The sequence below is a fragment of the Lactuca sativa genome, chromosome 8 (assembly GCF_002870075.4).
Source record: "Lactuca sativa cultivar Salinas chromosome 8, Lsat_Salinas_v11, whole genome shotgun sequence".
Lineage (NCBI taxonomy): Eukaryota > Viridiplantae > Streptophyta > Magnoliopsida > Asterales > Asteraceae > Lactuca > Lactuca sativa.
In genome coordinates this window covers 206,843,690-206,860,288 of record NC_056630.2, presented here as the reverse complement: position 1 = coordinate 206,860,288, position 16,599 = coordinate 206,843,690, and the positions used below count along the sequence as shown (strand labels likewise).

Genomic DNA, 16,599 nt, shown 5'->3' with positions numbered 1-16,599 from the left:
TCTTGAGGTGCTCTATGTCAATCTCCCTCTCCCTCTCCCTGGCTATCATGTCCTCTAGAGTCGGACATGCCGAGTAGTTGACATGTTTTCGGATGTCAGCACACAACATTTTGTCATACCTGGTCTTCCTCATCTCCTCATCCTCTACATACAGAGGCACCAGTAAGGCCCTCTCTCGGAACTTGGCAGTAGTCTCCACCACCGACTCACTCATCTTCCTAATATCCAGAAACTCCCTGGCCAGCAGCTGCTGCCGCTCCACAGCCGGCACAAACTCCACCCTAAACATGGTTACAAAGTACGACCAATTCATAGCCCCAATGGATGGGGTTCGTAACGAATCACAAACTGCTTCCCACCAATCTCTAGCTCTATCCCTCAAACACCTCGCAACATACCGGACCTTCGACTCCTCAGGGTAGAAGCTTGTCAACTGGGCAGACTCGATGTTTGTAATCCACCTATTAGCCACAATGGGTTCCTTCACCCCATGAAAGACTGGCGCACCACATCCCTGAAAGTCCTTGAAGGAGAGTGTGCGCGTCCCTATCTTGCCAGATGCCATGTCACTCTTGAACACCCTGAGGCGATCCTCCATCAGCTCGATGATCTTTTCCTTGATCGACCCGAAAATAAGCGGGGTCACCTCAAAGATGCCTCTCGTGATCTTAGACGCGATGAACTCGCATAGTCCGTCATCAACTGGCTCGGAACCTGCACCCGAACCTGAACCTGATCTTGACCCAGATCCTGAACCTCCTGCTCCATGACGTGTAAACGCCATTTTGAAACAAAAATTATAATCGTCAGGGTCATATATAATCTCGATAGGTCTCACACTCACTACAAGTTCCTTGGTTCTATCTCAGCCCTCCTTGACTCGGGTATGGATCATCTGCTTTCAATAGTACGGGTGCATGCTACCTTCCACATCTATCCGTCCTTTCCTTAAGGATTTCCTTGACTTCACCAAGTCCCCTATACTACTACTGCTCATTACTCTAATCCCATCCTAGGCTTACCCTAGGGTAACTCTTCGACCTACCCTCCGCCATTAGCTGCATAAGAAATTCCTATTACCTTTACCTAACTAGCTCGCGAATACCATTACATATCACTAAGACCAGATAATTCTTCGAATGATAGGTCCTACCGTACAACGGTTGGACTCAAACAAGAGCTACGAAATAGGGCTAGACCTAACCTTCTGAAATTATTTAGTCCTTGCAATATGTAACTTAACGTATTCGTTCACTAGTTAGTTAATGGTAACTAGAACTCCTAAAAGCACAAAGCAAACAACATCCGTGCATTGAGTAACAAAACCAAGCATATCCTATACAGGCCATCATATCACTGATTAATCAGTTCTAGAATGAAATTCAATAGGCACATATAACAGGAACACAAGGCATCTTCCTAGACCCTTAGCCCTAATCTAGCATGCAGATCTCATACACATACAATAGGCATATAAAGCATCATTCCAAGATCCTTAGCCCTAATCTAGCATGTAGTTCTCATAATCATATCATATCATAACATAACATGTATGGGTATCTTGAGAAAAACTTACTTGAGCTCAGCCGATTGCACGCATCACACACCATGTTCATTCTCAAAATTCTTTATTTTAAATTTTAGAAGAACTATTTTCTCTGTAAAAATCTTTCAAACCCCAGATTTGAGTCCAGACACACCCGCGAGTGTGTCCAAATCCCTCAAACTAAGGCTTTGATACCAACTTGTAACATCCCAAAAATATGGACCAAATATTTCATTTTTTTAAATTAAACAAATATAAAACCATTTGTTTGAAAATTACATAGTAATAATATATATATATATATATATATATATATATATATATATATCAACCAACGTATCCATGTCATAACAAAATCATATCAGAGTATAAATCCCATATATCTCTGGTGCGAAAAATCGTGTGTGTGATGTGTTGCTACCGTGCCGACTCCTTTCCTTTCGAAGAAGAAGGACCTAAACAAAACTGAAATTGTAAGCACAAAGCTTAGTGAGCTCCCCAATCATATTACATAACATATAGCAACATACTACCGGGAAATTCTGGGGTGCCCGACCTACCCTGTCAAGTAATTTTGGGGTGCCTGGCCTACCCTTCCAGGCAATTCTGGGGTGCCAGACCTACCCTCCGGTTTATCTCAACCAGCTACGAGGACTATCTCACCCATACCACTACCATATAATAACATAACATAACATACTATCAGACAATTCTGGGGTGCCTGACCTACCCTGCCGGTTTATCTCAACCGGACCCGTGGACTTGTCCCCTACATACCATTATCACACTAGCACATAAAACATAGTAGGTAGTGGCATACCAGAAAATTACTACAAAAACAATCAGCTTAGCTCTAATGTCCTACTAGTGGGCCGACTTTGGTGCCTTAGACTCACTTCTACTGGAAGGTAACTCACCTCAATGTCGTGCAGTAACTGAACTGTCCTCGATGCTGGGATCATCTCTCCTCAAACTTCTACACACAACATCTCTTTTAATTACTCTTTCAAACTTATCACCCTGTTAAAGGTCAACTTTGGTCAATGGTCAAGTCAAAAGGTCAACATCCTGGTCCAAGTCAACATTCTGATTGATTCAACTCGCCAAGTTGGTCTGCCAACTTGTCGAGTTCCATGATTTAGAAAATCTCGAACTTGCGATCTAACTCGTCGAGTTACCCTATAACTATCCGAGTTTCTCCTTATGATAGAATCGGGGCTTTATGTTTGAACTCGTCGAGTTCATGCTTGGATCCTGAAGAAGGTCCAATATTTACCATGCATGATCTTGGCAAGAAAGCAAGGTGGCCACAGAAAGAAGAGAAATCAAGTAGCTCGAACGACAAGTCTAAATTGTGCACATACCATAAAGATTTCAGCCACATCACTGACGATTGTGTAGCCCCCAGAAAGGAGATTAGCTATCTCCTAAGCAAAGGACATCTCAAAGAGATCCTAGGAAGATGAAAAGAAAGATTAAAGGAAAAAGAACAGGATCTTGCGAAGATCTTGGAAAAACTAGAATCCCCTCCTTTCAAATGCCAAGGTAATTCATGTTATCTTTAGGGTTTCTGATATATGTGGAACTTCTTACTCTATAGAAAAAAGACATGCTGAGGTATCCAAAAAAGAGAAATCAGAAAGACCCTGGAAGAAGACTTCGATAACACAAGCATCCCGATGGATGAAGGATCCTTGGTGAACATCGCACTCTTAGATGCTCTAACCAGGATGAACATCCCAGAATCTGAGACAATCAAAAGAACCTCAGTAGTAATGGGATTCAGCGGTGAAACAAAGCATACAATCGGACAAATTAAACTACCTATCTACATCAAAGGAGTAAACTCTATGCAACGCTTTTATGTTACTAATGCTTTGTCTTCCTAAACTGTTAGATTAGGTTGTCCATAGATCCATGACGTGAAAGCAGTCCCATTAATGTACAATCAATGTGTCAAAACGTCTACCCCTTGGGGGACAGTAAAGATCCTTGGAGATCAGCATGAATCCAAAGAGTTCTATGGGACCTCGATGAAGCTTTCCTTAGTACCAAGGCAAGCATAGCAATTAAAGCAGGGGCATGAGACGTACCAGAAGCGAATCAGCAAGATATAAAATAAGTTCCCCTAAACCTTGAGGATCCTGACACCAAAGTACTCATAGGATCCTCAATACCAGAAGACATCAAAAGGGACCTAATTACATTCAATCGATCAACCTAAAGCAGGATCCTCCAGATCATTAGCATAGTTTGGATGGGACCAAACTTAAGTAGGAGAGACGAAGTCTGGTTGGCTCTTAGCGTCAAAAGGCTTGAAAATAATATCAGAAGGAAAAGTACCGATTAAATTCAAGGACTCAATGTCGTCATCACCAAAAGAACAGATCCTTTCATAAGATAGGATCCTCTGATCGATGAAGTCCTCGTTGAAAAATCAAGGATGCTCGAGCGAGAATGGAGTGCCTCTTTACCCATAATCAACAAACAGGAAAAATAAGAAGAAAGGAGAAAGAAATTTACCTTCAAACCAAAGAGAGAAAAGTGATTTGACAACATAATCATATATTTTGACTGGATACAATTCTATCCGTCCGAGTTTGAATTTCAAATCCTTTATTTCCAATTAATTAATTTATACACTTTAAATACTTGAAATCAATTCAAATATTTTGCAGGCATAATTTGTGTGCAATTATTAGGGCCAGGATCCTCACAATATTTAGGATCCTCAAATATCCAGGATCCTCAGCTACCTCTGGATCCCGACTATTACTTTTATTATTTTTATTAATGTTTATAACTGTTATATTTTGTTCATAACTAACATGTGTGCATAAGTAGTTAATAGAAGACCAATTCTCAATGAAAAATCAGTCCAACCAGGCATAAGACCCGGAAATACCAAGTTAAAGCACGTTGTAAATACCAGATCAACAGGATCCCGGAAATATCAGAGATATAGTTATGTAACCTAGACTATAAATACACCTGTAAAACACACACAACGAGGACAACTCTCTGACACCTTATTAGTCAAACATCCGATGAAGCGTCATGGTGGGAAAATTATTAGTCAAACATCGTCGGTTGTGGGGGCTCATGGTAATACAATAGATCACCTTAGAGATCCGATTACCATTAGGGACGCCTTAGAGTGGTAGATAAAATACGTTAGGAATAGTTAAGCATCCTAAAAAGATACTACCTCCGTCCCAAATTAATAGTCCACATTTGACTTGTCAAAACTTTATTCTTCAACTTTGACCTTAAATATTTTTATTTTTGATAGATAATACTTGATGCAAAATATATGAATAGATTTTATTTTAAATGTTTTTTTTTTCATTTTTATAAGTTTCATCAAGTAATATATAACACAAATAAAAATAATTAAGGTCAAAGTTGAAGAAAAAAGACTTTAAAAGTCAAAAGTAGACAATTAATTTGGGACGGAGAGAGTAGTAAATTTAGGGCTAATAAAACACCCCAAGAGATGATAACATATGATCGTTAGATATCCTAAAAAGACAATGAGATAGAATCGTTAAATATCCTATAAAGGTAGTAAGAAAGAATTAATAATACATCCTAGAAGACCATAAGATAGGATTAGCATAATGTCCTAAAAAGATAAAGAGATGATATAATAAAACATAGGAAGCTAGGAAGCTAAGAATCATAAACATCACTAAAAGTTTTTAAAAGAGTTTATTATACATTTACCCAAAAAACTTGTGAACTCGCCAACATCAAGTTGACGTTTTCAAAAATTGCATGTTCCTAGGATGGAGTAGAGATCAAGTTAGGAAATAATTATCAACATGAAGACTTGTAGATTTTCGTTTAGATAGGTAATTATGATTGGCGCTCTGTGATTTGGGAAATCTTTGTACCGTCACCACTCGTCATTTTTCGACATCGGCCGGGAAGGGTGTGACATAATATTTTGATAAATTTGATAACATATCAATATTTGTGTTTTCTTTATGAGCTTCAGATGGTTCTTCATCATGTTCTATGTAGACTAATTGGCAATCGGTATGATTTTTTTTTCCAGTTTCAAGGTATAACTTTTCATACCATGTTATGAAATGTTCAATTGTACATCACAACCTATATGCATAATTTTTGTATCCTGTTCCCTAAATTTCAAGTTACTTGGTTTCTTCCTCTCAAAGTTTCATGCTTTTGAGTAATATTTCGGTTTGTAAGGCATTCTCTTTTTATGAACGAGTATAGCTAATAAGAATTTCCTCATTTGGTTAACAAACAAATTGGAAGGCTTATCGAAGACTTTCATGTAATGGAAAAAAAAATTAAATGGAACAATGAATTCCCCTGACCTCACCACATATCATAACCTATACCACATATAATTAATACTCTAACTAAAAGCCCTTATTTGGTACAAAGATAAAAAATATTCTCAACTTATTTCTTTTTAAAGGCAAAATCTTAGTTTAATGTAATTGATCTTGTCATGCATTATTTCCATTGTCCGTAAGAAATCTATTTGTCAGAAGAGATATTGAATCATGTCATTAAATTTTAAAATGAGTTGAAGCAATTGACAATAAGAACAAAACACAATGGTGAAAAAGAGATTGCAAAGAAGAGTGTGAGTCCTTTAAAGAAACGGGAAATGAGAGTCTTGGAGGAAAGTAAAATCGAAAGGAAGTCATTGTTAGATAATCATGAATAAATGGAGCACAAGAATCTGAAGGAGAAGTTCACAAAGAAAATGTAAGTTATTTCCATTTTTTTTTTTTTGCAAAAGACATTACTGACAAATGTTTATTAGACGAAAAATATAATTCTTTGTACCACCCAAAAACTGCAATTCTTATATGTTCTTTGTACAGATAACGAAAACGCCCTCCTCTTTAAGATCATGGACTACGTTTGTTTGTAATATTTATAATGTTTATGCAGGACGAATGGTGATTTAGGTATTTTTGTCTGTGGACCACCTTTGTAACCTTCTGTAATAGAAGAGGTGGACCAAACGGTTACAGCCTGTAATATGAAGTTTGTCTGTTTTTTAACATTTGCAAACTACTGTATAAAATTGAAATTTAAATAAACTGATTTTACAAACTGAAAACAGTTCTTGACATCGAAATTTCAATAATTCTAGTCTTAAAACTTTGAAAGAATACTAAAAAGAACATGAGAAAAGAAAAAATATAAATTTCTAAAAAAAAATCTAAAAAATGTAAAAGAAGCTATTAGTTTTTTCTAGAAAAAACTTATTTTAAAGAACATAAAAAAAAGAAAATTATAAAAAAATTAAGAAACATTGCAATCAGTGTCTATAAAATTTGTAAAAGAATCATAAATGTTAAAAAAATGCAACCGAAACTGAAAATATTATTAAAAGTAACGGTAAAAATTAAAAAAAAATCAATTTTTCTTTAAAAAAATTAAGTTCTAAAAAATTGTGGAAACTATAAAAAGAAATTGTATCAAATACATAAATCAAAGTTTAAACAAAAAAAAAATCAAAGTTTAAAAAAAAATGAAGTTATATGAAATTTTTTAAAAAATCACCTGGAAAAAATGAAAGTTGAAGAGGTTTGAAAAGACAAATCAAGTATTGTGCTGCACAGAACACGTGTATATGTTTTGTAGTTTGAAGTCTTCAAGAAACAAATTGTTGCGAGAGGGTAAATATTGTGTGTGTGTTGTGCCGTGCAACAAACAGGGCCAGTCCAGGGGGCCCAAATTTTCTTTGCTATATAGTGTATATATAAAAAAAATTATTGCCTAAATGATTGTTAGAACCTAAAGTTAGTTCAAACTCAAATTAGTTCAAAAGATAAACAATTTGGATTATTTGTTATTGCTAACTGAAAACATCTACAATGAATAATAAATTATATTTTTTTTAATCTTTATTATATTTGTCTTTAAGGAGTTTTTTTTTTTTTTTTGCCCTGACGCCATATATATTTGGACCGGCCCCGGCCGTAAAAAGTAGTATGAAAAGGGTGTTTTTTTTTTCTATAAAAAAATAAAGCAGCCACTTAGAGTACACCGCGATTATAGTAAATATGAAAACCAAAAAAAGCAAAGATGGGGAAAGAATGTTGCAGATTCGAATAAATCCTCCAACGGAAATGCCCATCATCCCCGATTATCTGGATTATGCAAAATAACACTATAATCAACAAATTCATATAAGAAATCATTTTAGGACTTAAAGTTTACAGTCAAATTGAAGAACCCATGCATAATTAAGCAGGGGCGCACCTTTTATGGGGCCAGGAGGGGTTGTGCCCCCCCCCCCCCCCCTGAATTTTGGGCTAGAGGTAGGATATATAGTTCAATTTTCGGAATTATAAGCCCAGCAATGTGAGTTTTGGGATGTGGCCTCTCCTGATTAGTTGATCCAGTGTTTGTGTTGCCAAGAAGCTGATCCAAGATCCCAAGAGAAAGACGATCGCAAATCAGCTTCCGCCTTCCGCCCCAATCTCCCAGGACCCATCCTCAATCTTTGTTCAACCACAAGTCGAATCCGCCAAAATCGAATCTGTTCGTCGCTGGTCGCCACTCGCCTGCTCGTCGCAACGTCGCCTGCTGGGTGCTACGCTACTGCGGACCTGCGGACTGCGGTGCTGCTACGGTGCTACCTGGAACCTGCTGCTGTTCTGCTCAAGTGCTCATTTGCTGCAATCCCCAATTCCCCATCCTCAGGTATGCTTTCAGCTTTGAGCAAATAGCAATTGAGCTTTCAAGTTTCAATTCGGATGCTGTTCAACCTGTTCTTCAGTTCTTGACTTCTTTCCTGTTAGAATTTTAGGAATCAAACTAATTTTAGGAGCCTATTTTATGAACGGATATGTCTAGAATGAACTATTTTGTTGCTTTTCTTCTATATTTGATTGTTGTTGGAGTTTTAGGAATCAACTAATTACACATTGCTTATTTTCTTATGAATTGTTTTTTGATTTTGATTTTTATAGATACAATCTTGTGAAATATGAAAACCATTCATTCTTTCTTCAAAAGAAAGGTTGATAATGAAGAAATTCAAGATAAAAATGAAGAGATTAAACGGCACAAAGCTTCAACAAGTGAACCACAACCACAAGAACATGAAAATCAACAAGAGAATGATAGGAATGAAGCCACATAATTAAATCCTAATGAGGTGGTCCAAGCGGATCTTAAGCAACTAGAAAGAGATCCCGCTAAAAGAAAAAAAATATGGGAATATCCGGTTAACTTAAGCGAAGAAGTAAGACGAGCTTATATGAGCTTAGGACCTTTCCAAATACGTCTTAAAGAATATCATGCTAAAGGTTCAAAGAAACATCCTTGTAGATTTCAATATTCTTGGTTCAACATTTTCCCTAATTGGTTAGAATATTCTCCAACAACACATGCATCCTATTGTTTTATTTGTTTTATATTTAACGATAAACCAAGTGTGTCCCATCTTTATGATGCATTTACTGTTAAAGGATTTGACTATTGGATGAAAGTTAATGACGAGAAAAATTATGCATTCTTGAAGCACATTGGTTGTTCTCAACATAGAAATGCTGTTGCATTCGCTGAAAATTTGATGAATCAAGAAGCACACATTGAAAATATCATAATGAAGCAAAATGAAGAGCAAATATTGAAGAATCGTTTACGATTAAAAGCTTCGATTGACACAGTTCGTTGGTTGACATTCCAAGCATGTGCTTTAAGAGGACATGATGAATCTCCTAATTCCAAAAATCGTGGTAATTTTTTGCAACTACTAAAACTTCTAGCATCTTATAATGATGAAGTTGCAAATGTTATATTAGAGAAAGCTCCTTATAATTCAAAATATACTTATGGAGAAATTCAAAAAGAAATTCTTAGTATTATTGCAAATAAAGTTAGAAAGCATATTCGTAGTGAAGTGGGTGATTCATATTTTTGTGTCATGGTTGATGAGTCACGGGACGAGTCTAAAAAAGAGAAAATGGCGATAGTTTTGAGATTTGTTGATGTAGAAGGGATTATACGGGAAAGGTTCTTGGATTTGGTTCAAGTTAGGGATACCTTATCATTAACCCTAAAAACAGATATGTGGAGACAACTTTTGCACTATCAGTTTGATGTTAGTAAGATCTGTGGCCAAGGTTATGATGCTGAACGGATTACAAGCACTTGTTCTTAAGGATTGTCCTTATGCATATTATGTTCATTGCTTTGCTCACAAATTACAACTAGACTTGGTAGGTGCTTCAAGGGAAATTATTCTTGTACACCAATTTTTCACAAACTTAATTTTTTTAATTAATGTAGTTTGTGCTTCCAGTAAGCGTCATGATGAGTCACAAAAGGCGAAGGCAACTGAGATTGAACAATTATTGGAACTAGGTGAAATCGAATCAGGCAAAGGATTGAATCAAGTTGGGACATTAAGAAGAGCGGGTGATACACGCTGGGGTTCTCATTTTCGTTCTGTTTGTAGTTTGCTTAACATGTTTGATTGTACTCGTGTTGTTCTCCAGGGAATAATTGATGACGTATCTGCTACTTATTCTCAACGCGGAGATGCTGATGCCGCTTACTGTTTCCTAAAATCATTTGAGTTTGTGTTTACTCTTCACTTGATAAAGGAAATAATGGGGAAAACTGATGTACTTCCTCAAGCTCTACAAAAGAAATCTCAAGATATTCTTAATGCCATGGAGTTAGTTTCAGCAACAATGGAGAGTCTAAATGAATTCAGAAACAAGGGATGGGACTCTTTACTTGCACATGTAAAGTTTTTTTTTTGTGAAAAACATCAAATAGATATGTCGGATACAAATGCTCCATTTACTTCTACTCGATACCGGCCTCGAAAAACAGATAATCATGTTACTTTTGAACATTTTTATCGAGTGGATTTGTTTACAGCCACATTGGACAAACAGTTACATGAGTTGAATAGTAGATTCAATGATCAGGCGATGGAGCTATTAAGTCTTAGTTCTACTTTAGTTTCAAAAGAACACCCTAAAGTGATTAAACTTGATCAAATTTGTCGTCTTGTTGAGAAGTATTATCCCGAAGATTTTACGGAGCAAGAGAGAATCCAATTAAGATATCAATTGGAGATTTTTAATATTGATATGACAAAGAATCCCAAGCTTAGTGGTGTATCAACTATTGCTGACTTATGGAAGGGTCTTGTGGAAACTCAGAAACGTGAGACGTATTATTTGCTTGATAGAGTGGTGCGGTTAATCTTGACACTTCCAGTTTCTACCGCAACAACAGAGAGGGGATTCTCAGCAATGAAAATATTCAAGAACCGTCTTCGCAATACGATGTCGGATGACTTTCTCGCAAACAACTTGGTGGTTTACATAGAAAGAGAAATTGCTGAAAACATTGATTCGAAGTCGGTAATTGATGAATTCAAAGACCTTAAAGGTCGTCGGGCTGAGTTGTAATTCTTTTTCTAGTTATTTTTTGTTTTTATTTGTAAAAACAAATTTGGTTTTGTTTGTATGTAAGAACGTTAATTTTAGTTTATAATACTTTCGGTAAATCCCCCCCCCCCCCCCAAAATAAATAAATAAATAAATAAATAAATAAATAAATTGTTCAAGCTCTGCCCCTGGAATCAAGGACAATTTATGTGATTAGGAGAAGAAAAACTTAGAAAATAAAAAAAAGGCATACCTGAAATTTCTTAAAAATGGCTCTCGCTCGGCTCACTCCCGCCTTTCCTCTTCCAACCATAGTTCACTTTAAGAAAGATCCTTCATTTCACTACAGTTGGGATTCCTAGTGAAAACTACATCGTCATGTCGATCAAAGGTAAGATCCCAGATCGCTTGAAGCTTCATATTCGCCTTTCGGGGGGTCCCCCGTTGATAGATGGGGGCAATCATCTGTTCTAAACAAAAGGGCATACTTGAAATTTCTTAAAAGTGGATATGATTGGAAAAAATCATCTCCACACAAGTGTCCCCAAATTTTTGTGTAACGACCCAATTTTCACATCCAAAAATTTCGTTTTTAAAACATTACTCAAAAAACATTAATAATTAAAATATTGTTTAATTAAACCATTTCACATGGAAAACCAAATTTGAAATCCACAACATTTGAACAACCAAAATATCAGAGTATCAATCCCAGAATAAACTCATCACTGCGGAAATAAGAGTGTGTGTGATATGCCACTACCGCGCCGGCTCCTTCCCCTTTGAAGAAGAGGTACCTGAAAACCAAAACTGAAAACCGTAAGCACGAAGCTTAGTGAGTTCCCCCACTGTACCACATACCATATAATCACATAACATACATATATTGTCAGGCATATCTGGGTGCCTGACCTACCCCTTCGGTCCTCTCGACCGGACATTTCCTAGCATACCTGGGTGCTGGCCTCCCCTTCGGTCCTTTCGACCGAATACTGCCTAGCACATCTGGGTGCTGGCCTCTCCTTCGGTCCTCTCGATCGGATACTACATAGCATATCTGGGTGCTGGCCTCCCCTTCGGTCCTCTCGACCGGATACTGGGGAACTATTTCTCCCCTCTACTACTACCACATAACATGTATCACAATATCAGAATCTATCTAACATGGCTGAGTATGACTACCCCTTCGGCCCTACCGATCGAATATCTCGGGGACTATCTCCCCCTACTGTCACTAGCACATAGTATCATATCATACTAGCACATAAACATAACACAGGTAGTAGTAATCCCTAGATGAATATCACAGAGACAATCATCTACATACAACTCCTACTAGTGGGCCGACATTGTGGCCGTAGACCCACCGCTACTTGAAGGTAACTCACCTCGAAGTAGCTGCTGATCTGATCGGGAACTGACTGTCTACTGCTGCTGCTGCTGCTCCGGAAATCCTCATGCTGTAATTCCCACAACATACTCAACCAAACACTGCTAACTGTCCTTTGGGTAAAATGACCATTTTACACCTGATCATGCCCTAAGTCAAAGTCAGAGTCAACTTTTCAGTTGACCCGACTCGCCGAGTTGGCTCGCCAACTCGCCGAGTCCCTGTCCAATCGACTGACCTGGATCCCGTCTCTACTCGTCGAGTTAGGCGTTGACTCGACGAGTTCTCCTTCCAAACTAATGTTCAAGTCCTTCATCCTACTCGTCGAGTTGTATGAACAACTCGCCGAGTTCATCTTCATCCGATGAACAGTTATGCTGCGACTCGCCGAGTTGTATGAAAAACTTGCCGAGTCTGATCTTGGTCTAAGGAGATTGCCTTGAACTCGCCGAGTCAGGGCAATGACTCGCCGAGTTCCTTCATGGATGAGTTCGGCTTCCAACTCACTGAGTCACACCCCGTGACTCACTATTCTACTCGACAAAACGAAAAGGGGACAAACTCGGAGACTCGGGAGCAGACTCACCGAGTCAGATGAATGACTCGCCGAGTCGCTACAATGCAGTCTCTATATGGTTGATTTTGCTTGAATCCAGCTTATGCTATCCGTAGATCTGGGTTATGCTATCCGTAAATACTCACTAATGAGGGTTTTAGGGCTCAAAATGCACCAAAAAGGGTAGATCTAGGGTGTACATGCAACATGGGTCCATAAAGGCAGTAGATCCAAGCTCCTAGAGCTCGATCTCACCTAGATCTAGAAGTTACCCAGCTTATTACGAGTCCACGAGCGTACATAAACTTGGAAATGGACCAAATAGGAGTTAATGGAGTTATAAGGAACATTAAGCATGAAAACAGAGGGGGAAATCGAGTTTTACCTCAAGGGAAACTCTGAGATTGCTCAAAGATGGCTGACCTCCTCTTCTTCTTCTTGATCCACTCTTCTCCCTTCTCCAAAACTTCAAAACACACTAGGAATGCTTCAAAATCTCAAGGAATAAAGCTTTGAACGAGGGTTAGGGCCCTGAGGGTGAATGGGGCGGAGTTGGGGCGCAAATGGTCGTTTAAATAGGGTGCAAACCCTTGGAAATTAGGGTTTCATTAGACAGCGCGGACTCGCTGAGTCCATAATATGGACTCGCCAAGTCGCCAACTTAACCGCGCCCCATGTCTCGTCTCTACTCGGCGAGTCGGGCCTCCAACTCGCCGAGTCCAATGCCAAAATATGAAATACTCAGATAAATCTTACATACCAGGAACTAGGTGCTACAAATCTCCCCCACTTATTTTAGACTTCGTCCTCAAAGTCTGCTGCTCGATCCTGAAACAGCTCGGGGTAATGCTCCATCATCTCTTCCACCGGCTCCCAAGTCCATTTTGATCCCTTCCGGTGCTGCCATTGCACCTTCACGAGTTCCACTCGCTTGTTCCTCAAATCCTTCGACTTCCTGTCGAGGATTGCGATTGGGCGCTCAATGTAATTCAGGCTGTCATCAACCTGTATATCCTCTATCGGCACTACTGCTGAATCGTCCACTAGGCACTTCCACAGCTGAGAAACATGGAAAGTGCTGTGGATCTGGCTGAGCTCGACTGTCAGATCCAGCCTATACGCCACCTTGCACACCTGGGCTACAACCCTGAACGGTCTGATGAATCTCGGGCCCAACTTGCCCCGCTTCCTGAATCAAATGACGCCTTTCCAAGGCGACACCTTCAGAAGAACCATATCCTCGACTTGGAATTCCAAGTCGGATCGACGCTTGTCGGCGTAACTTTTCTGTCGACTCTGAGCAGTCTGAAGCCTGCTCCGAACTAGCTGGATCCTCTCGGTCGTCTTGAGCACCACTTCGGTGCTCCCCATGACCCTCTAACCAACCTCTCCCCAGCATATCGAGGTCCTGCACCTCCGTCCGTACAACATCTCGAATGGAGGGCGGTCGATACTCGCGTGGTAGCTGTTGTTGTACGAGAACTCAGCCAAGGGAAGATAAGTATCCCAGCTACCACCAAAGTCTAGCACGCACACCCGCAACATATCCTCCAGAGTCTGGATGGTCCGCTCGCTCTGACCATCTGTCTGCGGGTGGAAGGCGGTGCTAAAATGCAAACGAGTACCCAACTCGTCATGAAACCTCTTCCAAAACCTGGAATTAAAACGCACATCCCTATCCGAGATAACCGATACTGGCACCCCGTGCCGCACCACAATCTCCCTAATATAGATGTCGGCCAATTTCTCGGCCGATATGCTCTCCTGAATCGGAATAAAATGTGCACTCTTGGTCAATCGATCCACGATGACCCAAATCGAATCTACTCCACACGCGGTCCTGGGAAGCTTCGTGATAAAATCCATCGTGATATCTTCCCATTTCCACAACGGGATGTCCAACGGCTGCATCTTGCCATGCGGTCTCTGATGTTCGGCCTTGACCTTCCTGCAGGTCAAGCACCGCTCGACGTACCAAGCCACATCCGGCTTCATGCAGGGCCACCAATAATCTAGACGAAGATCCCTATACATCTTCGTCGCCCCTGGATGAATAGAGAATCAAGATTTATGCGCCTCCTTCATCAAGATCTGGCGCACGCCTCCGTGATATGGCATCCACACCCTACGGTGTAGTGTCAATAGTCCTCGGCTATCATAATCGCAAGAGGTGACTTGACCCACTATTCGCTCACTCTTCCGGCGCTCCTCCTTCATAGCCTCCTGTTGAGCCTCCCGGATCTGCTCCAACAGGGGAGTCACCACAGTCATCCTCATACAAATATCCCTGATCGGCGCCGCCTTGCGGCTATGCGCATGGGCCACCACATTGGCCTTCCCTGGATGGTAAAGGATCTCACAATCATAATCCTTCACCATGTCCAACCACCAACGCTGCCTCATGTTCAGATTCGGCTGATCCATGAGGTACCTCAAAGTCTTGTGGTTCGTGTAGATGGTACATCGAACCCCGTAGAGGTAATGCTTCCAAATCTTGAGGGCAAAAGCCACCGCCCCCAACTCCAAATCATGCGTCGGGTAGTTCGCCTCGTGAGGCTTGAGCTGCCTCGAAGCGTAGGCAATGACATGCCCCCTCTGCATCAGTACCGCGCCCAACCCTGAAATGGACGCGTCATAGTAAACCACAAAATCCTCTACACCCTCTGGCAGGGCTAAGATCGGCGCCTCTCACAATCTCTGTCTCAGTGTCTCAAACGCAGCCTGCTGCTCGGGTCCCCACCGAAAGACCACGACTTTCTTCGTCAGCCGCGTTAGGGGTACGGCTATCTTGGAGAAATCCTGAATGAATCTCCGATAGTAGCCTGCCAATCCTAGGAAACTCCGAATCTCAGATGGAGACTTCGGAACCTCCCACCTCATCGCGGCCTCGACCTTGGCCGGATCGACCAGAATCTCGATCTGGTTGACAAGGTGTCCGAGAAATTGCACCTCACGCAACCAAAACTCACACTTGGAGAACTTGGAATACAAGCTCTCCCTCCTCAGGGTCTCCAATACCTCTCTCAGATGCTCCTCATGCTCCTCCTGTGTCTTGGAATAAACCAAGATGTCGTCAATGAAAACTATCACAGACCGATCCAACATCGGTCTGCACACGCGGTTCATGAGGTCCATAAACGCGGCAGGAGCATTGGTGAGCCCAAACGGCATCACCAAGAACTCATAATGGCCATAGCGCGTCCGAAACGCGGTCTTCTGTGCATCCTCCTCTCTGACCCTCATCTGGTGATAACCCGAACGTAAATCGATCTTGGAAAACCAAGACGCTCCCTAAAGCTGGTCAAAGAGATCATCAATCCTCGGGAGTGGGTAACGGTTCTTCACCGTTACCTTGTTCAGCTCCCGGTAATCTATACACATCCGATGCGACCCGTCTTTCTTTTTCACAAACAAAATCGGGGCTCCCCAGGGTGAACTGCTCGGTCTAATGAATCCCTTGTCTAGCAGTTCCTGTAGCTGCGTAGACAACTCTTGCATCTTAGGAGGAGCCAACCGATACGGTGCCTTGGCTATCGGAGCCGCACCATGAACGAGGTCAATACTGAACTCCACCTGTCGCTCCGGAGGTATCCCAGGAAGCTCCTCTGGGAAGACATCTACAAAATCTCGCACCACCGGAACCTCGCTCATTGTCGCCTTACCCGCCTCCCGGGTATCCATCACGTACGCGACATAT

At 40.6% G+C, this 16,599-nt stretch overlaps 1 protein-coding gene across 1 annotated transcript; it reads left to right on the top strand.

The window, feature by feature from the left end:
• The first annotated feature begins 6,251 nt into the window (after window positions 1-6,251).
• On the top strand, window positions 6,252-10,977 carry LOC111915266 (uncharacterized). Its single transcript, XM_042897370.2, has 5 exons — window positions 6,252-6,292; window positions 8,246-8,338; window positions 8,515-8,564; window positions 9,016-9,702; window positions 9,839-10,977. Exons 1-5 carry the CDS (start codon window positions 6,252-6,254, stop codon window positions 10,975-10,977), a joined length of 2,010 nt encoding a protein of 669 aa, XP_042753304.2.
• The last annotated feature ends 5,622 nt before the right edge of the window (window positions 10,978-16,599 follow it).

Coding starts and splice junctions, on each gene's coding strand:
- LOC111915266 (XM_042897370.2), top strand. CDS start 6,252: ATGGAGCACAAGAATCTGAAGGAGAAGTTCACAAAGAAAAT. Junction 6,293..8,245: donor GAGAAGTTCACAAAGAAAAT/GTAAGTTATTTC, acceptor CCCCATCCTCAG/GTATGCTTTCAGCTTTGAGC. Junction 8,339..8,514: donor CAGTTCTTGACTTCTTTCCT/GTTAGAATTTTA, acceptor TGATTTTTATAG/ATACAATCTTGTGAAATATG.